The following is a 25,707-nucleotide window of genomic DNA, read 5'->3' on the forward strand; positions in this document are numbered from 1 at the left end:
GAACTTTAGAATAATATATTTTATTAGTATAATAATTGATTTTTTTTTTTTCACTTTACATTTAACCTTTATCATCGATTTATGCATGTAAATAGTGATATTTCGTAAAAGAAAATTTGTAATTATAATTGCGCATACACACGGATTCGGGCACAAGAAATGTGCAAAGATCCGTGAGCCTGGATCCGACCCGATTCAAATAATGACCAAGGCTTCTCCATGAAACGTGGCACTGCTGTTATCCGTGATCCGTATCTGGTGGCCCACGGAGACGTGGTTGGCCCCACTGCGGAGAAAAGATCAGCACCATCCGTCGCACGATTACGCGATCTCTCATCCTAATTGCTGGCTTCGTGATGTAGCCAATCGCTATGCTTCTTGGCGGTCACTTGTAACTTTCCCATCCCTTCCCCCCCCCCCAAACACCAAACACCAAACTCCAACACTTTCCACGCCTCGCCTTTCTCCACGCGTCCTTTTAGCTTCCTTTCTACTTCGCCGCACCGAGCGAAGAGAAACCCCTCAACCCGTCTTCTGTGTCAGTCACAAATACCCTAATAATTGGAAGGTATTTCCGTCCCTTTCTTAGTCGCGTCAAATGGTTCCTACCGCCCTTTGCCGCGGCACCGGCCCGGCGCCGCTCGTCGTCGACCTGAACGAGGTCATCCCTCCCGCCGACTCCTCGCCCACAAGATATCCACTCCGAGTAATCGATGAGATTCAAACGATCTGAAGTTGGCCCGCACCTGTGCGGTTCCGGAGTCATCATCGAGGCCATCAGTTGATGAGATTTCTAAGACTACGATCGACGATGCATCTTGCACGTGATTTTCCAGTGTTAAGTGGTGTGGTTGTCTTCTTGATTCTTCTTCTTCTTCTTCTTATTGCATCTGGTTCTCCATAATGATCACATGAAACTCAGCAGCTCCTGGTTGTTCATGCTTAAAATCCTCGCTTTTGTAAGATTAACATAGCTGTGACCAATTGCTCTAAAATTACATGCAAAATTTTGGTTAATACTGTTATCTTTTGTGACTATGATGGGATAACTAGCCTACGAACTTTATTATGCCTATGAACTTTGGGCCTATGAATCTTCCATTAAACTCAGCTGCTCCTGGTTGTTCATGCTTAAAATCCTTGCTTTTGGAAGATTAACATAGCTGTGACCAATTGCTCTAAAATCACATGCAAAATTTACGTTAATATTGTTATCTTTTGTGACTATGATTGGATAACTAGCCTGCGAACTTTTGGGCCTGAATCACTGGCCCAAAAGCTTATAAGCTGATTATAGTACACCCATCAAACTTTCCTCTTCTCATACTTTGATGCGGGAGTAAACTTGGGGATGTTACACAAATGTATGAGTCTATTCTCTATCTGAAAGCTTCCGTATGTCTCTGTGTGATCGAAAATCTTCTCAGGAAAAATAAGATATGTTTTATTATCAATATATCTGATACCACTTGTGCATGAGGTTGTGAAACAGCATATAGGTTGCCTGATAACTTTAAGTTTTAGGAAACTCTCTTCCCTTTTTTTTCTGATAAATTATTGAGTTTTGTGGATTTTATCAAATTTCTAATGTTCTATTAGTGGTTTTGCATCTTTAGATATGCTTGTATGTCTACCTGACCTATGTGTAGCTTACAGCTGCAAAGGCATGAATATATGTCACAGTAGTTACCAGAGACTCTTAAATCTTGCTAGGATTCTGTGGTTGGAGGTTGATATCATGTTCTTGCTTTGAGAGGTCTTCTTATTGGTCTCCTGGATTTGGTTCAGATTTCAAGTCCTGTATATGATAAGTCACTTTCGTTGACCATAATGGTCCAAGTCTCTTAATGCCTGTGATAAATTTTACTCGGACATTTTAGCTTTTCTGCAATCATATTTCTTTTTTCTGGTCTTCCAGATGGTTCAAACAACAACCCTGTTTGAGAGCATGATCAAAACTGAGTACCTGGAAATGGGTGGTGGTACTGGTAGCTTTCATATTGCTGCAACAAAGGCATCTGCGGTTTCTTCCCTTGCTCTCTGCATTTATACTCTTGATGATTCTATCATCTACGGGAAGGGCCAGGTTCCTGATTCAGATCCCATAGAGAATCTGAAGTTGACAACCAAGTTAAGAAGAGAAAATATATTTGAAGTATAATTGTAGAGATATTATGCATTATGTTCATGTGAATTTTGAATTGATAGACATGGCAGCTTGATAATTTGTTTTGGCTGTCATCAATAGTCATTATCTCAGAAGATATAAGCTGGAGAACTAATGCATTGCTATTGCTGCACGGACATCGTGGATATACGTTTGAATGTAAAACTGACATCACTGACATGATCTTTGCCTGGTTCAGAACTGGAGATCTATTTATGATTTCTATATTTCAGGCAGACTCAGAGAAGGATAAGCTCTGAGGTGGTGCACTAGCTTCAATTTGATAGCTCAGTGCATGCATTTTTCTGAGGAGGTTGACTCAGAGTGATTTATACAACATACAAATGCAACCAATATAAAGGCTGATGCTGCATCTGATTGAAGTTAATTATGATACTGACCAATTGTTTCTATACATTTCTCTCTCTCACTAGTGCATGCACACACAGCTGTCAGACATATCTTTCATCCTTTCCAGCATTTGTGATGATATGGCTATAGTTTATGTTTATGGATAAGGTTGCAGTTCCTCTGTGTACAAAAACGGGCAATTAGTTTCATCTTTTATTTTGTACCTTGCATCATAGGACATGAGTAGCAGCTACTACTGCTGTTTTTGTTTTAGGTTTTTATCAAATAATTATGTTGATATAGCTTTTTTCTGTTGAGTGCCTATTCTTTTCTACATGGATGTGCAGATGTTGTCTTGGACTTTAGCAAAGAAAGTTTGGTTTTTCTACACAGTTGCTCACTTAAAGTAGGCTGATCAAGGATACTTCCAAGCATGTCATAAGTTTTGCTACAGAATAGTCTGCAACAAATCTTATTGTAAGGTGATGAAACCATTGCAAGGTAATCTCGACCAGCTTATGTTACTTAGGTTCTAAAATTAATTGTAGTAGTTTTATATCATGCACTCTAATGCTGACATTTTTATCATAAAATTATTACATGTAATCTATGTCTTCATGTTCTTGTAATGCCTGCCTCTGGTTGGACACCAATATGATCTTGTTAGGAATAATTCTCTCTTCTCTTTGTTTATCTGTGCTTCAGCAACATGCAACGCTGGTCCAAAAGGAGTGCTACTTGTTGATGGAAGACTACTCTCTCTCTATCTCTCTCCACTCTGGGTCAGTATCATTTGATCAACCCTATCTATCATATCACTGTTGTTGTACACCATTATAATCTCGTTAGAAATAATTCTCTCTTCTTTGTTTTTCTGTGCAGCGTTTCTGTAACATGCAACGCTGGTCCAAAAGGAGTGCTGCTTGTCTCTCTCTCTATCCACTGGATCAGAATCATTTGATCAACCCTCTCTATATCATATAATCAATTAATTGCCGTCCGTCGGTCTTTGAGATCCGGTGCAGCCGAGGAAGAGGATAGAGGGGTTCGATGCCTACGGTGCACACGTGTCGAGCTGTCTTGGCCTGCACAAGCCGCACGTCGGTACAAAACAGCTACTTGTATCTCGGTTCGATGGATCCTCCTATCCCTTTCGCTGCTGCATCATCTCGTGCCTTGTTGGCGCAAAACGAGACGTCTTCACATGGCGCCAGTTGTCACGGGCGGCCTCTCCCTCTCGCTCTCTCTCTCTCTCTCTCTCTCTCTCTGGGGCTCTCACCCCTGCAATCTAGGGTTACTTGATCTGTTCGGGTTTTTACCCTCCATTGTATTTTGATTCCTTCCCTAACAATTCCTGCCCCCATTTCACATCAACGTGCTCATCATGTCGCTGCTCCTTCCTGCCTCCATCACGTATCGCTTTCCTTGGCCCAAAAAGGTTGTAGGTTCCTTGTGTCAACGCTTTTCTCATACGGGAAGAGTGGGATGTAGTATAGTTCTCTGATATCGTTTGTTTTTGTTGCTATCCGTCTCTCTTGTCTGTAAAAGAAAGAAAGCAAGAAAGAAAGGTGATGTCTGGACGCAGCGGTTTATCGATCTTTTCCTGGCCTTGTTGGATTTGGTTCTGATCTGGTTGGGAGTTCGAGGGTGCAAAGCTGGAATCGGTCGATAAACCTCTGCATCCGGTGTTTGTAACCTTTCACGCTCTTACTCGTTTCTATATAAAAAATCCCCGGTTTTGTTTTCAGACTTCCTCAATAACTTTTTAAGTAGGTGAGTCGTGACTTGAGAGATCGGTGTAACGCGAGCTGCAGGCTTTATTCTTGGAAAATGTTTGTATAATGCTTCACTGCTTTTGGCTAAGGAAGCCTCTTTTTCTTCAGAAGTCTTTCAGTCTCTTCAATATGTAAGGCTAGTTTTGTTAGTGCTGTTTATGTGATGTGCATTTTAGATGGTGCTACTATATTTCTTCCAAATGTTTTAGTTCTATTTTATGTTTTTGTTGCTGCGATTTGTTGCCAAAATATGTTATTTATTGAAATTTTCTTTTGGCACTCGGAGCTGCTTTTCTTTGTCAGAATCAGGGATCAGGGTTTGGCATATGCTTTGAGATGTTTGAAGCGGAGGCTTTGATGGAGAAACTAAAGTAGAATCTGACTAAGTATATGTGACCGAAAGGAATGGTTCCTTACAGACGTGATTGAAATATGTTTCTTGTTTTGGTGGTTTAAGACTTTGACTACATGATTTTTCTTGTTCCCATAACACCAAAACTAGTATGTAAATGCTTGATCTATAAATTTTAGCTAATAGAGGATTCTCTGCCGTTTTCATTATCAAAAGTAGAGCACTTCAGATATCAAATGTAATATCCGGTGTATATGTTTGGTAAGCGCAACAAAAACATGATCAGTAAATTTCAGTTATAGATCATTTAGTCCCCTGATGCTGGGAAGTAAATGAGAATGCATGATCTATAAATTTCAGTTAATAAGGATCCACTGTAGTCATTTATGTTTGCACTTCGTAAATTTGAACTTAAGATACTCAGATATTCCTGGTGATATTTTATCGAACAATCTTTATTGATGCAACGAGTCACCTATATTTTACACCCCGCAATATTCTTTGATATATATTTCATGTATGTAGTTCTTGGCCATGTATTATCGTGAATAGTTTCAAACATGTATCCTTGAGCACATTTTGCATAAATCAATGGAATTCTGTTTTTGTTTCTTGGCTGAAGTACAATAAGTGCATCGTTATAAATTACCGAAGTTCAACATAAAAATGTTGATATTGTAAGTAGACAAACATTTAGGAATACTTTGTGAATTTTTGTTCTTTAACTAATGTAAATGTAACTGAAACGATGCATGTCTAGGTCATATTGCAGAATATATTTTATCACATCCACAAATTTCATAATAACTAGTTAATGTAGTTTAGCATGAAAGTTTTTTTCGTTTTTATGTTTAGCATGAAAGTTGCTTCTAGGATTTTCTAAGTTTTTTTCCCTTCTGGTTTAGAAGAGTGAGAAGTATTTGTTGGCTTGCATACCATCAGATTATTTAGTTCTCGCAGATTACTAAACACCATGATTGTCCACTATTGTAACTGTTTCTTGTGTTTTTTGCTTTCTTTCCGTATAATCTACGGTTCTCGTCTGCTGGGCATTTTATTTCAGCTCATCTGAAGCTTCAGATCACCATCTGCCATGTCTGCCTGTGCTTTTGATATTTCCTTTTGGTGGTTTCACACATCCTAATTTGGCTATATGCCTTATCTTGTTCATGCTCTTCCCTCAGCTTATCTGGATATTAAAGAAGTTGCTTTTATACCATTAAAGTCTGTTGCGGAATGCTTCACTTGATCTCTATAAAATGGTTCTGTTTTTAGGATAAGTTTATTAATGCGCAAAATCTGCTTTTGATCTTAGTCACAGTGTAAGGTGCAGATGATGATTTTATTTCTCTGACTGGCCTAATTAGTACACTGCTGTTGCAATGTTTTGTTTGACTTCGTCCTTTATGTTCTATAATCTACACTCTAGTCTTGATTTTTGGGCATTTTCATGGTTTTAAGCGTGTGGTTTTCATGGGTGCATGACGAAATATTCTTCCTCTGAACTTCAGGTTTTGAGCATAATTTGTTTCGGAACACCTGCTCTGGTTTTCTCGTCATATATGTTCTTTTTCTTTTCAGTTTATCTGTATTCACTTTTTTCGTGTTGAGCTATTGGAACCTATCTATTGAAAAACTACTAAATTTTTATTGGCTTATGGTTTTGGCATTACGACATGCAAAACATTTGCTTATGTTTGTTTGATCTCGGAAAAGATCAATGTGTAACGAGGATACCATGAGACATCCTAGAACCTGAATACTCAAATTTGTAAGAGAGTTTTGGGTGATTCTTTTGGTGTTCTAACGCTTGTTATGTTCTGCCTCACAAGATTCTTTACGAAAATATTCTTGATCTTCTATGCTCATATTTTATTACCTTGCTGAAGCAATTCATGGTTTCAACCTATCGTATAAGAATTTTTCCCTCACTGGGTGGATAGCCTTATTTAATTTAAACGTCTCGGCTTATCGTTCTTCTGCGGCTATGGACCTCTTTATTTGTTTCATGTATTATAATGTCATGTCCATCACTATCTATTTCATCAGGAATTTTCAGCTTTAATCTCGCCACAGAATTTTGAGACACTTTCCAGTTTTGCTGTATTGGTTGTTGTCACATGAGATGCAACGAATGGCTGCATCCGAGCTTCCTGGTGCTATTTTTCTGATTTCATCCTTGGATGCTCTTTGAGCATGTCAGAAAACCTTGGCCGTGGACTTCTTTCAGTGAGGCAGGTTTTTCATGTGCTTCAGCTTCATTGTCAGATGTGCTGACATTTCTGAAACCACAAGGACTTTTTATGTGAAATCACAGTTGTTTTGTTTGGCAAGGGTTCCCTGCCACTGCTTTTTTAACGACACTGTAAATGATACAGTGATTATTCGATAAACAGCAGTCGCTCGTTTCTCGCTCATTCACCAATTCACTGATAATGATGAATCGGTCTCCTTTTCCTGTACATTATTTGTTTGCTTCTTCCCATTTCAGTGAACCTACTAGTCCTGAGTATAGTAATTGCAGCACTGTTGTATGATTGTTCTGTTCTGGTGCAGTACACGATCCATTGGGGAATTCACGTGCCCGATGGAAAGCAACATAAAGATATTTCATATGTTCTCTTTTGTGCAAACAGTGGACCGGCATGCTTAACTCATTCATGGGAAGAGAAGAGGATCCCAGACATCGGCAAAGCACAAACAGTTTCTTGGCAGGGAAGATCTAATCATTCGATCAAGACCATATATGGTCAATTGTAACCATGACTCTTGATGAGATGGCAAACTTGTTGCATCGTAACACTCTTTACGTTCATGATTGCGATATGTTATCAACGTGAGAGCATGTCGTTCTGCGGCCCCAAAAGGTTTTGTGTGGCAAGGCATCATCAATCAAGCAACTAAATGCTACTCATCGTCTCCCCGAACTTTTGTGGTGGCCCACTACGGCCCACGGACCCGAAGGTTCTAATAATAATTTAAATCATCTAGTAAGCACGAAAATTTTCATGCGTGCGTGCAAAAGCCGCCGTCCACGTGTCGCACTTGGATCGTCTCCACTGGGCGGCAGATATTGGTCTGGAGATTCGTGCGGATGAGTCCGGTGACCGCAACCACGCTCACCGCCGTGCCCGCACCCCGAATCGCAGAGCTAATAACGCCACTTGATGCAGATTTCCCAAACCCTACTCTGCTCGTTCTCCGGCGCGCGAGCCGCCGCCTCCGACGAACCATAACGCTTCTTCCTCCGTCCACGGTGAGTTTCTTTTCAATTTGCTTATCTTATTTTCTTCGCTCGGTCTCGACCCTTAGGGTTAGGGTTCCTCGCTGGCGCTTTCCTCTTCCCCGTGTTTGTTTGTCTTGCTCGAGCCCTCTTTTTCGGTGTAATTTGGGCGATTATTCTTCTCCTTGATGCGTTGTGCCTGCATCGGTCGTAAATTATTACGTGTTAGTTGATGTGTTATTATATGCTTTCAAGCAACATCGACGTTGATCTGCCGTGGGCATCCAATTTCATAAAGCACACAATAATCCTAGCCAACTGGTACTCGTTTGACATGGATCTCCTGTGGACTGAGTGCAGTCGTGATTTGCTATCTTTGAATGATTTTTTTTTTCTTCAGGTTCTTTAGGGTTCTTCTCGACGTGAAACGAGAGTTAAAACTAAGAAATGGTTGTCAAAATGTCCAGCGTTTTTGGGCAAATCTAGAAAAAGAAGTTCCTTCAAATAATTGTACGGATTTAGAACGATTACATAATAATTATGCATATGTTTGATGGTTGATAAGTTCTTAAGAGGACATGAGTGTATGCATTTCTTTCGAGGCGGTTGTCTTACACAGGTCACCAAAGATGGAGTTCTTATCTCCCACTATTTCATGTAGCCATACCTCAATAAATGAAGCTATGTTTTCCATTTCCATGTAATTTTTCACTTATGCTTTGATGGAAGATGCTTCTTAAGATATGATATCATGTCTCATAGCTTCAAATAACATGCATAACGAGGAAGTTTGAGCAAACTAATGTGTTTGTTGCTAGGATTCATAGCAAAGCATGCTGGACAACTACTTTTTGTGTGGTGTCTTTGTAGTCTTACCCTTTTCATTTTTGCTGTAACAACTACCTAGCTACATAAGAAAAGAAGTGGAATTTTAGGCCTAGCTGAGTTGCCAAATCCCTATCTAGGTGAACAGACCATTGATTAACATGAAAACACTAAAAACGCTAGGCACTATTTGGTGGGAGAAACTCAACCTCTTAGGCATTAAGAAGGCTATGTACGTGGACCCTGATAAACAACCAAGAATACAAGATAAAAAAATTATGAAACCTTAGCAAATCCAACTCCAAAATTTAAGTGTTTTTATTTCTACGGTAGAAAGGTTTGATACTTTTTGTTCAAATTATAAGTTAGTTTGATAGTTCTAGTACAGGTACAAGCAGTGATTTCAAGAGGCTTTTGGTCAAGACAACTTGAGTGACGCATGGGCTTGGACACTAGGTGGCCTAGGTGTTCGCTTGGGTCTGCCCTGGCATATTGAGTCCAGTCCTCGACCAATGTCAATTTGATTTGAACCTGATCGAGCTAATTAATTTGGCTCAGCCAACTAAGAGGCTCGAACCTGATCATGTGATTTGAACTCGACCGTGTCGATTTATTTGGCTCAATCAACTAAGAGCCAATTGATTAGGCCTCGCATGTCTCCAATCACAAGCCCTAATCTTCTCTCCTCCCCATCGATTATAGCCAACGTCGGTTGCAGCCTCGTTGTTAGTTCTTGTTCATAATAGTTAGTTATTGTTAATAATAGTGATGTTAACTATTGTTGATAATGGATAACTGTTGTTAATAATGGTTAACGATTGAGTTCTTTAATGCTTCATAGGTGGTTAATATTATGTAATTGATGTATTAGTGGTAATCTTTTTAATATGAAATGATATGAAACTCATGTGTTATGTAATTTTTATTTAATGATCGTCTTTATTCTTATTTATATTTGTCATAATTTTAATAATTGGTAAGCATCTTTGCTGCAGGAGTTATTTAGTTTGTGTTATTTGAATAAGTTATAATAGTTTTAAGATAATTTGCATTTGTCATAAGTTGCCACACGGCAACATCTACTCAAGGCGAAGAAAAAGGGAATAAGGAAAAGTAGAAGAAATCAAATTCATTATTGATTGAAGATTACAAATCTTGATTAGAGATCTTAAATATTCATCTTTACAAAGATGGAAGTCTATCAATCAATAATATCATCAAGAAAATTATCTTCTTCGAAAAGAACAAATATGCGATGCGATTGTAATTTTTCTTGTTTCTGTAATTTTCTTTTTTCCTTTGTACTTGAACCAATAAAAGGGGCTAGAATATTTTAATAGATCAATGAAAAAGATAAATTGAGCTCTTTCCCACCTTGTGTGTGAGTGGTGTGAGGCCACATTTGTTTTCCGAAGGAATAACTCGAGGTGCGAGGCTTTCATCTTGGGAGTCTACTTCTTGAGTCAGAGCGAGTTTGGTAGTTATCCTTTTTTTTTCTATTATCATTATATTATTATCTCTTTACTTTCTCTCTTTACCTCTCTATCATCAAAAGGAAATCTGTTACTACTCGTCCTACATCAGAGTTTTTCTCACCTTCGAGTGTGAGTGGTACGAGGCCACATTTGTTTTCTGATTGTATGATTCCATCGTTCATGTGCGAGACATGTGGAGGTGCTAGACCTTCATCTTGAAAGTGTTTTCCTTGAGCCAAATCGAGCCTAGTAGTTATCCTTTATTTTCTATTACCTTTTTGTTATTATCTGTTTTCTTTCTCTCTCTACCTCTATCATCGAAAGGAAATCTATTGCTACTTGTCCTACATCAGTATTGCTTCCGATGAGCATCTAGATGAGTGCCTAGCGCCTTGGTTGTTTTGGAACCTTGGCACCTTTTAGTGCCTAGCACCTTTGACAACACTAGTACAAGTTGGCAATTTCTATGTTGTAAGCTATTCATTCTTTGCAGCGGAAGGGTTCTCTGGTTTATGCTGTAGCTTTTACAAGGTTTAAAGCTTTGGTTAGAAACCCATATGGGTTCATTTTTGGCATGGTGGCATGTACCATGTGTCGGTACACTGTCATGCTGATTGGTATGCCAGCTGCTGGGGGAGCAGGAAGATGAGAGCATAACAAACGAGACACTGATGCAAGGAGTAGAAGATGACGACATGGTACTTGACAACTAACAGGAAATGGAAGGGAAAAAATTGTAAATACCAACAATGGGGGGAAAGATGACGACATGGCAGTGGCATCAATTGTGAGGCAAAGGAAAGAGACAGGAAATGGCAGGAAAACAGGAAAAAATGGAATTAAAAAAGGCTGTTGGGAACTATCAACAGCTGTCAACAACTGTTTTCAGCTAGGTATTTAGAAACTATCAAAAAAATGAAAATCGCTTGTTTCAGCTGCACCAGTCTGTGTGCCTGTTCCCCGTCAGTCCTGTAAATAGTGAGCTGTATTTGACATTATGCTTGGTATTTGAAACCTTAGTTTCTTATTATAAGTGTGGTCCAGCCGGGTAGTTTCTATGTCAGAAACTATTAATGTCTCTCTTGTAGCTTCTAGGCCTTTGATCTTTGAGTTATATATTCCTGCTGATACTAATTAAGTTTACATAAATATAAAAAAAAGGTCTCTTCCCAGGGCTTGGTTCTAGATCCTAGGAGGTCAAGGAATTTTTAGCATCCTTGTCATCAAGGAGACAAAATAAGCTTTATCTTTTTTTTTTCTTATACAATGCGGGTTGGGATAGAGATTTATATCAAGAGTTCACATGGGCTGTGTTTTTTGTGGTTAGTTCTTATTTGTTTGTGGTATCAATAAAAGTTAGAAATTAAGTTTATGTATATTTGTTGCAACTTGAAAGAAAAGATGATGTTTTTTTCTTCATTCATTTTCCTGAATTCCACCTAAGCTTTTTTTTTATGTTGCTCATTGATATGAGAACAAATATGATTTTCGTTTTTCAATTTCAGTGTATATGAGGTGTACCTGTTATACGATTCTGTTTTTGTTCTAAAAGCATTAGTCTAACTTCTGTTATACACACTAGTATATGTTAGTTTGAAACTTGTACATTATTATTATGATATATATATTTGTATATATATTGAAGTATTGAACGGTAGGCTTTAGAATCATGTTGAATCTGTGCCTGTGTAAGTGGTGATCCACCTTGTATTAGGTTTTTATTGGTTTATTCCCTCTTTAAGGAACTCTGCAGTTTGCAGCTGTAGATGGCATCCAACTTATTACTCTCCTTTCACAAATAAATCCAACCATAACCATACTCGTTATGTGCCATGAAAGATGCAAGGCTAAATCATCTCTTGTTGTAGGCATGATGCTGAAACTTGAATGTACTAAAGTGAAAAATATTAGGGGCTTGTTCAGTTCTACTTGGTCCCTTTATCATGTCATCCCAACAAGAAGATGCACTATATTTTTAACACATCTTTATGATGCTTTAAGGTCATAGTCTTCCAAGATTGAATCTAATTACTCGTTATTTGACTTCCACTGGTACATGTACTAACCATTGGATGTAAAGTATTCATAATATTTCCAGTGTCCTTTTTTTAAAAAAACTAAAATGCTAATTTGAAAGACCAATAGGTGCTGACTGTTGGGCTTTCTGACATGCTTAGTTTTCTTGATCACAAGACCTTTTTTTTATAAATTGAAAGATTTAGCTAGTGATAGAAGGTCTTATGTGCCTATGATTGACATATTGAATATGTTTAATTTTATTTCTTGATGTTTATGATTATAATGCTTAGCATTTAGCATGATTTTATTTTATGCTCCATGTTATTATTCCTTGGCTCACATTTTTTTTTGCACAAAAGGCAAGAATAACAATTTTCTTTTATCATGTAAGAAGAGATAGCTGTTGGTCAATATGGGTAGCAAAGGTCGAATACCACCACCACATCTGCGGCGGCCTCATCCTGGTCCTGGCTTGTTGCACCCAGATGTATTTGGTCCAGGCATCCATCCTCCGCCTGGTGCTTTTCCTTTTGACATGCTGCCACCTCCAGAGATTATGGAGCAGAAGCTTGATGCACAACATGTGGAAATGCAAAGACTTGCAATGGAAAACCAAAGATTCATGGCTACCCATTCTTCTTTAAGGCATGAATTAGCTGCTGCCCAGCAGGAGTTGCAGAGATTGCAGACCCACATGGGTGTTATGCAAGCTGAGCAAGAGCAACAGCTAAGGATGCTCATGGATAAGATCACAAAGATGGAAGCTGATTTGAAAACTTCTGAGCCTGTTAAAGCAGAGTTGCAACAGGCACATGCAGAAGCTCAAAGCTTGGTTGCTGCAAGACAGGAACTAATCTCCAAGGTGCAACAGCTGACGCATGATCTGCAGAGAAGCCATGGTGATGTCCAGCAAATCCCAGCTTTGATGTCTGAACTTGAGGCTCTTAGACAAGATTATCAACATTGCAGGTTAAAACACTCCATTGAGTTGTATGATCAAGCATGATTATACCTTTGTGATACAGGAATTCTGTAGGCTAAAATTTTCTTCATCTTGTAGGGCTACATATGATTATGAGAGGAAACTGCGCATTGATCATTATGAGTCTCTACAAGTAATGGAGAAAAACTATGTCTCAATGGTGAGGGAGGTAGAAAAGCTACGTGCCGAATTGACAAATGCTACTAACCTTGACAGAAGTGGTATCAATGCTTTAAGTGCATATTTTTCATTTTTTTGTGCCTTTTAGTTAATTGGCTTAATGATGAGAAAATTTGCTTATTGAATTTTTTTTTGAAATTTTGCATTAATGTTTAATTGTTAGGTGGGCAATTTGGAACAAATTCTGCTACTCACAAGGAAAATGATGCATCTGGACATCAGTCTGTAGGACAAAATGCTTATGAAGATGGTTATGGAGCTCCTCAGGTTCATCATCTTGACTTGGTCCCTCCCCCCTGCTGTGTGCCTTCCTTGATTATTCCATTATGCAATTGAAGATACTTTTTTTTGTTTGGAAAGAGTTTTAAGTTGCATGAGGTAGAATTACTCTTGGCTTCTGTTCTACATTGAGCGAGTGATTATTTGGCAACATGAACTTGAAAGCATTTTGATCACGTAAAAGGATTACTGTTAGAGTGTTTTAGTTGAGATGCTACTATAGCAACTTGTCTGATTTGGGCTCACACCCTCCTGCTTTGGGAAGCTTGAATGTGTATATATAATCGTTGTGGTGGTATTATCATTATGGTTTATAAGTTTATCTAAGAGGAAGTTGGCTTTTTTGCTTCCATTGTATTGTTTAATTGTAACTTCTAATGGCCCCTTGTCTTTTGTTCTTGCTTTTTAACTTCACAAAATTCGACTTTTGCCTGTTCAGTGTTTATTAGTTTTAAATTCTGGTTCTGGATTGCTGCATTTTTTTAGTTTTCCAACTCTTTCCATGCTCATGTGGCTTACCACTTCTGGTGTTTGTCTACCTCTTATTTGTTGTCTTCTAATTGTATTGCAGGGACATGGTCCTGGCAGTACAGTTCCTTATGGTGGTGTCGTTGGTTCTGCCTCAGCACATACCGCCCAGAGAGGCCCTGAATATGATCCTTCTAGAGGTCCGAGTTATGATGCTTCAAGAGCTGCAGCCTATGATACTGCTCGAGGTGACAGCTATGAGGGACACAGGGGCACCGGTTACGAGGCCTTTACAGCTTCTAGATATGATGCTTCTAAAGGAGCAGGTGTGGTTCAGGGAGCAGTCGTCGCAGGAAATCCTCCCTATGGGTCAGCACATGCGCCACCGTCTTATGGAGTTCCACCTGCCTACGGTTCAACACAACAAGTAACATATGGCTCCGGGCAGACACCGACAGCCTATGGTTCATCACAAGGGTCCAGGCAGACTCCAGCAGCCTATAGTTCGACACAACAAGCAACGTATGGATCTGGGCAGACACCAACTCGTGCCGGAGGTGGCTATGAAGCACCTCGTGGTGGAAACACCCTTCGTAGATAAAATGGAAATGGTCCTAGAGAGGGTTCACTCAATGTCAGACATCTCTGCGATTCCTATTTGGGACCTGACTTCATCGACGTAAAGCTTCTATAATGGGGCTGGCAGTGAATCCGAAGACATGAATACATGCATTGGCTGTTCATTTCTACGTTGTTCATGATCTTCATGCCCACCTTGCTATTAGAACTCAAATGCTTCTCATTTTTAATGTGTGGTTGCTTGGATACATTCATGAATTCTCTGCTTTTTACCATGTAACTTAATGAGGAGGAGAAAGTGCCTTGGTCAGTTAACCAAAGCCCATTGCTGAGATCTTCTTTGAGTTCTATGTTCTTGGGATACTTGACTGATCCAGTGGTTTATACCTTCAACGACTCATTGACAGGTTTCGTTCTCTTTTTCCCCATGTGTGCATCTTCTCATGGTTGGAATACTTCGTTGATGTTTGTAGCTGCCTAATGTTGTGACTATGTAGTCTCTACAAATGAGATCTTCTTTGAGTTCTATGTTCTTGTGATACTTGACTGATCCAGTGGTTCGTACCTTCAACGACTCATTGACAGGTTTCGTTCTCTTTTTCCCCATGTTTGCATCTTGGCATACTTCGTTGAATGTTTGTAGCTGCCTAATGCTGGGACTATGTAGTCTCTACAAATGCTCGTCATGGTGGATGCCATACTAACTTTGATGGCCGTGATAAATATTGCAATCCAACCCAACCCAATACTCCACCCGAATCCTCGAGTCTTCAGAGATCACGAAACTGGACCCTGAATCTTGTCCATATGGATTCGAACCCAATTGAAACACGTTAAACCACGCCCCACGAAGCCTACAACTTAATGCATTGCGGGGGTGCCGCGTACGCCGGTCGATGACCACACACCGAGTACTCTCTCATCAAGCCGCAGAACTACCCGAGGAGCCGCTTCACTATAAAGGCCCAAGGCAGCGGCGGGTCGATCACCACGAAGCATCTCGAATCCAAACGACGAAGGGGTTGCCTGCCTCGCACTCGGTCCCCTCGCCCTCCTCCCCCTCTCCGCCTCGAAGAATTAGGGCTCCAAGAATGAGCGCCATCGTCTCGCGTCTGATCCATTCGCCCTCTTCCGTCTCTCGCGCGCTGTAAGCAACTTACTTGCAAGTGTCGGTCTAATCTTTGTACCAGAAAAACCGGTTGCGGACTGTATGATCAGTCCGCAATGAAGGGTCTTTGTCATGTAACAAGTAATGAAGGGGTTATCGCCCTGAAATGGGATATGATTAGAAACCCCTCCTTTTTTTGCTAACTGATGATGTAGATTTTCATTGTGCTTATAGGATGAATTAGTTTAGGTAAGATGCTGATACCTTCTCCTCTTGATAAATGTCAACAGTTCCTCAGGTTTGTTGAACTATGGAAGATTGTTGTCAACCGAGTCAAATCGTGTAGATGAGCCTCTTAAAGTGGAGGAAACAGAAACGGTAAAAGCACCTCCTCCTCCATCAGAGAAGGTGATGTTGGATTGCATGCTCAACTGGTTTCTTGCTTATTAGGAATATTATGTTTGTGCTAGTTTTTCTTATCATTTCTGTGCTTCTAATGGCAGCTCCTTGTATTGGGTGGTAATGGATTTGTTGGCTCACATGTTTGCAAAGAGGCTTTGGATCAAGGCTTGTCTGTTTCTAGTCTTAGCAGGTGCTTTGTTTCCACACATGCAGTGGTAGTCTTGGCATCTAGGGTAGTTTGTCCTTTTAGGTTTTCAAGTAATCTTTCTTTATCACATCACACGTAAAGCACACTTATGCTTTCTCTATGCTTACAGCTTCATTTTATTTTAATGTGATCAGGTACTTTATTTTCATGAGCCAAGTTTCCTGAATAAGGAACTTTCATTGTTGCATAATGTATGTGTTTAATCACCCTCTCCATTAGCTTTCCTGGAATAGTGATTCTCTGAGGAAATTTTTTTGGAGATGGATACATGCTTCTCGTCTGGCTAATTTTGTTACTTACTATGTGAACTCTGTTTGTGACAAGAAAATGTGTCACAAACAGAATTTGAGTGAATAACCTCCTTTTTCAAAGGTTGAGTAACTCGACCACCTTTATTTGCTAAGTTTGGTCAGCTTTTAAAGCTTGCTTATGACCATGTTTGTTTATGTGGTGTCATCATGGTTGATGTGTCTCATACACAGAAGTAACAAGCACAGGCACTCTCCCAACGGTGAGAAAACAGAGCTTTCTGGTGATGCAGTTTTTTTATCACATGATTGCCACCTTATGCATTTTATCATGATACGATCAACTTTGCTATTTCATGTGTGTCACTTAGTGAGTACAATATCACTTTTAAGCTCCTCTCCATGTTCTTGAGAATTTTTCTATGCTCAACTGAAAATTTGGTCTTATTTGTAATCATGTTCTCCGATAAAGATCTAAAAACATGAAATATCATATGTTGAAAGCTTCCTTTGTAAAGGAGATATCTGCTGCTCACAAAAAAAGTTCTGCTATTTAAAGTAGCAACACAGAGACAAAAACACTCATTTGTCAGATATAACTGGATCAATTTGTAATTTGTGTGTTTTCATAAGAGGTTCAGTGGATAACTTAGAACTTATTTTGTAAGTTACCTCTTGTCGTATGCTTGATTTTTTTGAAGTTATTGGCTCAGTTTGTAGTTAATTTTGTTAAGAGGATTCATTTTGTAACATTGAGACACTTGAGAAGTTTAAGAAAATTGTGTGGTTGTAGTTGAACGGAATGCAACTGGATGTCACGTATTGAATGCTTAATACATGTCCAATTTTCATTATTTATTGTTGAGTGAATGCAGTCATTTATAATCCAGAATAACCCCAAATCCACCTCAATCTTTTCAAAACTAATGGAAAGTCCTGGATGTTTTTTATGTTTCATATATTGAAACTATTAGAAGTTAGTAATCAATTAAAAACCTTCTACTTTATTACTTTGATATGTCTTTCCTTTTTGATATGTTGTATTGACTTAAATTTCTCATAATCATTTCAGATTTTTACATGCTTTTATCTTGTCTACAATTTATGTTAAGCATTCTAGTCCCATGTTAGTAAATCTAAGATTTAGCTTGTCTATGAGAAGAACTTCATATTTGATAATTTTTGTTCCTCAGATCTGGAAGGTCATCAATACGTGAATCTTGGGCTGATAAAGTTGAATGGCTACAAGGTTCGGAACCAAAGAAAAAAAGAATTTGCCCTCTCAAATTACATCTGGTTCAGTTGTCTGAGACATAATCTCTATTTGACAGGAAGTCTTCTCGTTCCTGAATCTTGGAAGGATGTTATGAATGATGTGACTGCTGTGGTATGTGTTGCTTATTTAAGTCTTTGTTCTATATACTTTTTAACTTGAATTTTTGAGCCTGAGATTACTTACAGTTTTGTTTTTCCAATGCAAAATGATTGAACTTCTAGAATATAACAATGCAAACTTGTGGCTTCCTCTGGTACAAGTACATGTTAAAATAACTATGCATTTCATATGATGGGCTATGTTCATGCATTATAGAGCACATTTTCCTTCCCAAAAAATATCCCAAACTTTGATTGTTCTGCTAATGGTGTTTGATGAAGCTAATTTTTATGCTATGAGGTTATCACTTGTAGATACCATGATGATTGCAACAACTGTGGTAGTCATGAAACGCCCCCACGCCGCTCCCCCCCCCCCCCCCCCCCCCCCCCCAAAAAATAACCCAGACGTACTAGGTTATACTGAACGTTGTAGTGGACAAATTGATTTTTAATATCTGCTCATGCTTCCATCACTTGACGAAAATGCCGAGAGCTTAAGTTCAAACCTTTTCATTCTTCATTAGTCATGCCAGGTCTTTGACAGGTTTTCTGGCATGTGAAATAATGTGATTTACAAAATTGGTTCTAGGAGAGAGCTGCATTGAAAATGGCTTGCAGCAATTTGGGGTTTGTAGTTCTTACACACCGCCACTCAAAAGCTTACACCAATGAGTTATGGTCCCTCTCATGTTGTGTCCCCTTATCGTCCTGCACCTCTCTGTGTGGTTATTCATTTTACAGAATGTGACAAGCTCCCCTGTGTGAGTCATCCATGCAAGTTCCTCTTATGTGGCCCTTGACATGGCCTGACACCAGGATTTTCCATTTGGCTTGGCGTTGGTTCTTGGTATGTCAGTTGCTGCCATCTTTTTTCTTTTGTGTGCCATGTTTTACTCCAATCACCAGTAATCTTTTGGTCATCCAAGCCGATTCTTCAGCTTTCTTACAAAAATTGAGGTTGGTCCCAAACAATCAGCAGGTGAAGTGTGGATTCACAGATGAGAGGCACCACTAAATTCAAAAGCTTAAGCCAGGGATGGGCCTTCACATATTACATCTGCTCTTACCATCCCACACCTCCATGTGAGATTATCCACTTCATAAGTGAATGTTCAATAATTTTACAACCTCAATTTTCTTCTTATGCTTGTCTTCCTTGTCTTATGTAACTAGGGGTATGCTCATATATGTGCAAAATAACATCTTTTCAGTATTGCATATTCTGATAAAGATGCCACTAAAGACTTTATCATGATTCATGTGTTTAAGTGATAATATGATTAGGAAAAAACCAAAATGAGATGAAGTAAACCATAAATTAAAGAAACAATAATCCATTTAGTTGAGCACATTAACATGACATTTTAAATAGTAACCTAAGTTACCTTATGTATTTAATGCGTTTGGAAAGTTATCAAATAATAAATGATTGAATCCATGGTAGGAATCAACAATAATGAGGAATCAGTTCAAGAGACTTGAATTGTCAATAAGTTTTCAATCCATCCTCACACGGTGTTAAAGATTTGGCACGTGGGTGCATGATGCCTTTAACTACTTGAACTCCTACTATGCTATCGATTGGCTCGATTGAGTGAATTAATCAGGAGCCTTTGTAAATTTCCCACGGCTAGGGAGTCATCTTGGTGCCAACTGGTCCTTTCATATATGTACTGGCAATAGTATCTAAATGTCAGCAGACTGAAACAGTGTTGATAAAAAAATAAATGAGTGAGCTCAAAATGGTTTTTGTCTAGTATCAGTAGTCCAAGCCATGACATTCTGTCATAAATCTTCCTATTCAGTTGAGTTCAACATGAGAGGCATGCCAAATGGTGCAGGAACTGTGCCAATCCACGCCTGTGTATGTTCGTTTGTGTTGGTGTTCAACATCATCTTGTTATGGTAGACACTGGCCAACATGGGTGGCATGAGTAATTATTGCTTGAAATTAGTTTACCTTGTATACCTTTTTGTGTACAGATATTGGGGCTGATCATGTACTTTTTGGAAATTGAAATTGTGGTGTATAAATTTATGCCTTTGTAGATTATTAGAGCTGTATCAATCACATTAGCTCTTGCACTATCAGTGTAAATTTAAGAAAAACTCTTGCAGATATCTTGTGTTGGAGGCTTTGGATCAAATTCTTATATGTACAAGATCAATGGGACTTCAAACATCAATGCCATCAGAGCTGCTGCTGAAAAAGGTATAACATTTTATCTTCTGGATTTTATTCTTTGGTAACAAATATTCTTGAATTGTTTCTTTAGTTTCAGTAATCATAGATTTCTGAGTAAACAACCTAGATGAATAAAAAAAAGAACTGTTTTGAGGAATTTAATGTTTGAAGACTATGATATGAATTTAATAAGTGACATGAATTTAATAAGTAACCTAGATGATTAGCTAGTTGCCAAACTATGCTGTATTTCTGTATAATTATTAATCAGTATGAATTTTTTCATGTTCTGTTACACTTTAGGAGCCAGAGTTCCTTATCATAAATTCATAATATCTGCTTTTCAGATTTAGTCGGGGAGATACTTTGTATCAACATGCACAATCTTTGTTTAGTGCTTCTGATATCTATATCATTCTGCATACGGGAATAATAAAGCAGGCTTCAATCAGCTTCTGTTGCCAAAATTTGTTATGCTTTCTTTGGGAGAACTATCCTCATTTATGTCTGCTTTATGTCTGATAAGCTTATATCATTTTGAGAAAATTACAATTTTACTGGACAAAGTTACAAATATGTCTCATCTAAGGAAGAAGTTCTGCCTGCACACTTCTTGTCTATTTCTTTTCAAATGCTTGACTCAATAATACTGGGCCATGTAAGGTTTATCCTGATAAAGGAGCCTGGTTGCTATCATGGTTATTGCAACCCAATTATATATTCACTATTCTGCAACAAGTAGTATCTTTATTTACTTGCCCTTTTTTCAGAGCATTAGTATTTACTCTCACTATGCTTGGCACTGGTTGCCTCATTGCAGGACATTATTGTGAATGCTTAATGCTCTTAGTTTTTTTTCTTGTATGGTGCCAGCCAGAACTTGGTTTGACCGACTCCTTCCTTCTTGAGCAGGTGTAAAAAGATTTGTTTATATTTCGGCTGCTGATTTTGGTCTGGTAAATTATCTTCTGCAAGGGTATTACGAGGGAAAGGTGTGTCTGTTTTTCTTTCTTCTATTAAAAAGAATGCAAACTTCAAGGATTTTTGTCTCATAACATGAGGATATTGGTGCCCTTCATCTCATGATGTGCCTATTGGCATGCCCTTTTGTCAGTCGGCATGGCCCAAAAATGACATACCATATGTTAGCACCTCCAGCATGGGTTAAGCGTGGTGTATGTTGGTACCTTCTAGCATCGATATTTTTACCCATGGTAATACCTGTTGATCATCTTGGCAATCATTGTTTAAAAATCCATGATTATTTTATCATGATATTTTCATCTTTATATAATTAATGAATCTCGAGGTAAATGTTTTCGTTGTTTTAGTATCTTTTTAATATTAGTTGTAAATAATTAATTATGTTGCCTACTACAGATCTATTCTTTCTTCTGGTGAAGCATGCTTTAGTTTCTTAATCAGCCTTTCCCAATCTGACAATTAACGAAGACCAACATGAACATGATTAATTGTGTCAAATATATCTTTCTGCTTTATCAGGAGCTTTAAAGTGGTAGTATAAGATGACTCAAACCTTATCCATTTATATTAATTAACAAACACTGCTGTGAAAATTGTGGAATTTCCTAAAAGAAATTGCAGAATAAAATGACTGGTGTCTGATTATAGTATTAGACCAAAACTTGAGTTGAACCAACTGAGAAAAATATACATGTAAAAAAAATATACTTGAGCTGCACATGTAAAAACTTGTGAAAGAGGAACACACATCCTAGTACAGCCTCATGAGAAACATGTTGAGAAATACTGGTTGCTTAATTATATGTGAGCTTCTCCTTAGAGTTATCCAATTAGTTATGAGTGCTTTAATGCAATATGCTGTATTTCTCACATCAACTAAAGTGTTTTTATGGCACAGAGAGCTGCTGAAGCAGAACTTTTGACAAAGTTTACATATGGAGGTTAGCCTTCCTATTCTTAGTTGCATTAATTCAGAAATAAATGTTTGAACTGATAATGTATGTCTCAAGGATTTACTTATTCTGCATGTGATGTTGACTTCTGGATAAACCCGGCAGGCTCTGCATGTTCATATTAGAAGCTTACCGCAGCCATAAAATCCTCCAAAATTTGTTTCATACAGGGGTAATTCTCCGGCCAGGTTTTATATATGGGACTCGCCAAGTTGGGAGTATGAAGATACCTCTAGGACTCATCGGCTCACCGTTGGAGATGGTACATCCCATCATCTTTCCATTTGTGATGTGGATGGAAACCAAAACATGAAATGACATGGTTATGTGCTCTGCAGGTGCTCCAGCATGCCAAACCACTCAATCGCCTCCCACTTGTTGGTCCTCTCTTAACACCTCCAGTGAATGTTACCGCAGTTGCGAAGGTAGCAGTAAGAGCTGCAAATGATCCAGTATTTCCTCCAGGCATAGTGGACGTACATGGCATTCTGCGTTACAGTGAGCGAAAGTAACCTGTTTCCTCCTCTTATTCTGTGGGTTCCAATTTACTTTGGTCTTCTTCCACATAAAGATACTTGTTCTGTCGGAATAAGTTCTTTACACTGGCTGAGCATTTGCTTGTGCAGTTTTAGTTATAGAAGGCATCACTTCCTGTAGAGCATGCTTGGGACACTCAGGTGTAAAAAAATGGCTTTTGTTTTATCTTAATTATATCGACATGCTCTTGCATTCATTAGGAGGATCTTGCTCTCCATACTCTTTTTCTTGTCATGATTGAATGCATGACCTCCTCATTTGTGTTACATGGTGATTGGCAATGATTGTTCAAGCTTGGGAAGCTGTTCTTTGATCTCAGCAAACAAAGATGGAGCTAAAGCTAGTGAAAAGAAAGTTAACTGCAGAGTGTCATCAGGCACTGAGACTGCAAGGAAGAGGGCATTTGAATGGACGCATAAAGAGCCGGTTCACATGGTAAGAGGAAACATTGCCACAACTACATTTCTCTCAACTTTTGCTGAATGATGAGATGTTCTCATGTCTTACATTCAATTCAAATATGATTCAGAGAAGGCAGAAACGGAGAAGATGATATAAGTGGATACAAGACCAAACAAAACAAAGCATCCATCAAATATTCTCAATGCTTTCCCCATTTTTTTGATCTCCTTGAGGGCCAGGATGAGAGCCAAAGATTTTACGTCTTACTAACACAATTTCATGTTTCCTTTTGAGACCTTACAGCAAGCTTACAGAACACCCTGCATTAACATATCATTGTTAGAGATGCTAAAAGCTTCACCGAGTCCAATAGCTAGGCAGATATCAAACACTTACCATTGCCTTGTACTGGAGATGACAAGGTATATCTATCTTCTCAAAATGGAGTAGATTCCTCCTCCTCATCTGAGCATTCTAAATTATCAGTCTTTAACTTACTTGTTATGCTATCAGAATCTACTCCCTTCCGTATATCACCTGATACATTCCAATAAAGAGAGAGCTGATAAATAGATAGATCAGAATGAGAACACCGATAAGGAGTATTAAGTATGAACTCACTCTTTGATGCATTATCAATGGCTTGATCTTCTTCGACTGTTGTTTTTGTTTCTTCTGAGAATCTACCTGCAATCTCATTATACTCCTTAAGACAACCACTCCAATCAAAATACTTGACAGTGAAAACCATGTTGCCTTCATGGCAGAACACCAGGAAGTAACCCACACACAAGTCATGGGCTTCAGTAAATTCCTTCCAGCCATTACCGAAGAACATATCATGCCCATCTCTCTCAATACTAACATGCCAAAACTTGCCAAGAGGGCTTAGAATGGTGGCCGTTCGATGGTTCTCACACGCAAGACGCTCGGTGAAGTGACGAGGAATCAGCTGCAATGTAAGAGTGAAAAGTTATGTTGCTACAGAGTTCTTTTTGTGTTGAAGAACACATTGTGCCATAATTTGGACCAGCACAATTATCAGCATATATACCGGTATCAGAACTGAAGAAAGCTAAATATGGAACTGAAGAAAGTAACTCAATGTGCAGGATTAATCTAACATATAAATTGCTTATATGTTATAATTGCCAATGCCAGGAAGGGTGACCGATGACAAATAAAAGTGCACCAGAAGATAAATGGAAGCAGAACAAAAAGAATAACGTCATAGAAGACGAAGAAGAAGAAGTCATAATACCCTAACAACAGCAGTATCATAGTAGGCTTTCTCCAATAGAACAAGTAAATTTCAGGAGCAGTGACAGGTGTTTCAATGTTTAATAGCAGATGATTGATGTTTTTTCTTTTCTTTTTTTTTTTGCCCATCCTCTGTGCTAGAAGCTTAATATTTTTTTTTTTTTTTGGGTAGATGATTTATGTATTTTTCCTTTTATAGAAAGAATAGGTATCCTTTTGGTAGATGTTTGATGAACTTACAAAATTATTGGTTCAGACTATGGATTCATTTGCATTTGATCATGACATCTGACAACTATGAGAACAATCTAAACTCATCAACTTTTACTAGAGGCTGGCTGACATGCATCCAGGCTCTAGAAGAGTTCACCATCAGTCACCCAGACCTTCAATCAAAATATGATTAGAGATTCTATCATTCACATCATTCTTTAAACCTAAATATTTCTTCTGATGCAATAATCGCAAATGATTCAAGAGCACCAGATTATCACGCTCTGATTTCCTCAAAAGAGAGAAAAACTAAGATTCTTTGGGTTGGAGTTCTTGTGATTTCACCTATGATTCTTCAATCTTCCCTGTGGAAATTAATCTGTGATCTCTGAAGTTTCATTTTTCTTTTGCAAACTACAAGATTTCTTTTTGTGTCGAGGGTACTGAATCATCATCTACCATGAAAAATGCTCTTTTTTTCTTGTTTCAGAAATGAAGAAACTTCTGATGCATTGACCAAAAGAAAATATACATTCTTTGTTTTATATTCTCTTTCCAGTGGGATCCCACGAGAAGAGCATACCATCCTTTTAGAGAACCCGGGGATCAACGCCTTGACGAAGTGCGGCCTGGATGCGCCAACCCCTCCCTCCATGAGACTCCTCCGAGAGAGCTGCAGGGGAAACCCTTTCTTACTCGGACTGAAAAAGGACAGAGAAGAAGGAAGGCAGGAGAAGGTTCACTGCTGCTGCTGCTGCTGCTGCTGCTGCAGGAGAGATGACGAGGGGTTTTTAAAGGCCTCTCCGGTGTCGGGCAGAAAACGAAGCAAACCTCGAGCCGCCCAGAATCTGAATCGTCAGCATATCTGGGTCGCTCTCTCTCTCTCCGCTTGCTTATGTGTACGGAAATCCGTTGTGCTCCAAAACCCAATGTCGCTTATGTGTCCGTTCTCCTAATTAATTCACTGTCATGTGACATTTATAAAATATTAGATGAAATTTCGTGAAATTATTTAGTTTTTGATAAATTTTAACGTCCCAACTTTTAAATATGTCCTCAGCTTAAAAAATATATTTTATCCTTTCCTATATTCTCTCGTGTATATTCTATCGTATCTGTCTTTATTTCCGTAAACGTCATCGATTCCTATCGAGT

General features: G+C 38.6%; 3 protein-coding genes across 11 annotated transcripts; 2 read left to right on the plus strand and 1 right to left on the minus strand.

Moving 5' to 3' along the window:
• Positions 1–7,724: 7,724 nt before the first annotated feature.
• LOC135584373 (protein FLX-like 2) lies at positions 7,725–15,009 on the plus strand. 3 transcript variants are annotated; one of them, XM_065178640.1, is made up of 5 exons: positions 7,725–7,901; positions 12,588–13,156; positions 13,248–13,390; positions 13,513–13,616; positions 14,200–15,009. In XM_065178640.1, the coding sequence occupies exons 1-5, from the start codon at positions 7,740–7,742 to the stop codon at positions 14,695–14,697; spliced, it is 1,476 nt and encodes a 491-aa protein (XP_065034712.1). In that variant the 5' UTR covers positions 7,725–7,739; the 3' UTR covers positions 14,698–15,009. The 3 variants fall into 3 exon arrangements, with proteins under 3 accessions (XP_065034712.1, XP_065034717.1, XP_065034722.1); XM_065178645.1 differs by having other exon boundaries at positions 7,755–7,901; positions 12,582–13,156; XM_065178650.1 differs by having other exon boundaries at positions 7,763–7,901; positions 12,579–13,156.
• A 548-nt stretch (positions 15,010–15,557) lies between these two features.
• On the plus strand, positions 15,558–24,561 carry LOC135670432 (uncharacterized protein At1g32220, chloroplastic-like). 7 transcript variants are annotated; one of them, XR_010512439.1, is made up of 13 exons: positions 15,558–15,822; positions 16,074–16,191; positions 16,287–16,375; positions 17,835–17,890; positions 17,973–18,028; positions 20,137–20,230; positions 21,116–21,195; positions 22,086–22,128; positions 22,311–22,402; positions 22,479–22,673; positions 22,767–22,817; positions 22,971–23,112; positions 23,207–24,561. XR_010512439.1 is itself a non-coding variant. In XM_065178680.1 (11 exons), the coding sequence occupies exons 1-10, from the start codon at positions 15,572–15,574 to the stop codon at positions 22,650–22,652; spliced, it is 1,053 nt and encodes a 350-aa protein (XP_065034752.1). In that variant the 5' UTR covers positions 15,558–15,571; the 3' UTR covers positions 22,653–22,673; positions 22,767–22,873. The 7 variants fall into 7 exon arrangements, 2 of the variants coding, with proteins under 2 accessions (XP_065034752.1, XP_065034731.1); XR_010512337.1 differs by having other exon boundaries at positions 15,559–15,822; positions 22,479–22,817; positions 23,207–24,038; positions 24,241–24,561; XR_010512286.1 differs by having other exon boundaries at positions 15,559–15,822; positions 22,479–22,817; positions 23,207–23,501; positions 23,593–24,561.
• On the minus strand, positions 23,277–25,289 carry LOC135670979 (putative B3 domain-containing protein Os06g0632500). The gene is made up of 4 exons (XM_065178818.1): positions 25,136–25,289; positions 23,701–24,031; positions 23,476–23,616; positions 23,277–23,399 (listed from the first exon to the last, which is right to left on the minus strand). The coding sequence occupies exons 1-3, from the start codon at positions 25,205–25,207 to the stop codon at positions 23,516–23,518; spliced, it is 504 nt and encodes a 167-aa protein (XP_065034890.1). The 5' UTR covers positions 25,208–25,289; the 3' UTR covers positions 23,277–23,399; positions 23,476–23,515.
• Between the last annotated feature and the right edge of the window lie 418 nt (positions 25,290–25,707).

The sequence above is a fragment of the Musa acuminata genome, chromosome BXJ1-1, assembly GCF_036884655.1.
Source record: "Musa acuminata AAA Group cultivar baxijiao chromosome BXJ1-1, Cavendish_Baxijiao_AAA, whole genome shotgun sequence".
Taxonomy (NCBI): Eukaryota; Viridiplantae; Streptophyta; class Magnoliopsida; order Zingiberales; family Musaceae; genus Musa; species Musa acuminata.

Excerpts from the sequence above, each read along its gene's own strand:
- LOC135584373 (XM_065178640.1), top strand. The coding sequence starts at position 7,740 with ATGAGTCCGGTGACCGCAACCACGCTCACCGCCGTGCCCGCACCCCGA. Across the intron at positions 7,902-12,587 it reads CGCTTCTTCCTCCGTCCACG|CTGTTGGTCAATATGGGTAG; the intron begins GTGAGTTTCTTT and ends AAGAAGAGATAG. Across the intron at positions 13,617-14,199 it reads ATGGTTATGGAGCTCCTCAG|GGACATGGTCCTGGCAGTAC; the intron begins GTTCATCATCTT and ends ATTGTATTGCAG.
- LOC135670432 (XM_065178680.1), top strand. The coding sequence starts at position 15,572 with ATGACCACACACCGAGTACTCTCTCATCAAGCCGCAGAACTACCCGAG. Across the intron at positions 16,192-16,286 it reads CTCCTCCTCCATCAGAGAAG|CTCCTTGTATTGGGTGGTAA; the intron begins GTGATGTTGGAT and ends TTCTAATGGCAG. Across the intron at positions 22,129-22,310 it reads GACAAAGTTTACATATGGAG|GGGTAATTCTCCGGCCAGGT; the intron begins GTTAGCCTTCCT and ends TGTTTCATACAG.
- LOC135670979 (XM_065178818.1), bottom strand. The coding sequence starts at position 25,207 with ATGGAGGGAGGGGTTGGCGCATCCAGGCCGCACTTCGTCAAGGCGTTG. Across the intron at positions 24,032-25,135 it reads CCGGGTTCTCTAAAAGGATG|CTGATTCCTCGTCACTTCAC; the intron begins GTATGCTCTTCT and ends CTTACATTGCAG. Across the intron at positions 23,617-23,700 it reads CATTGATAATGCATCAAAGA|GTGATATACGGAAGGGAGTA; the intron begins GTGAGTTCATAC and ends GGAATGTATCAG.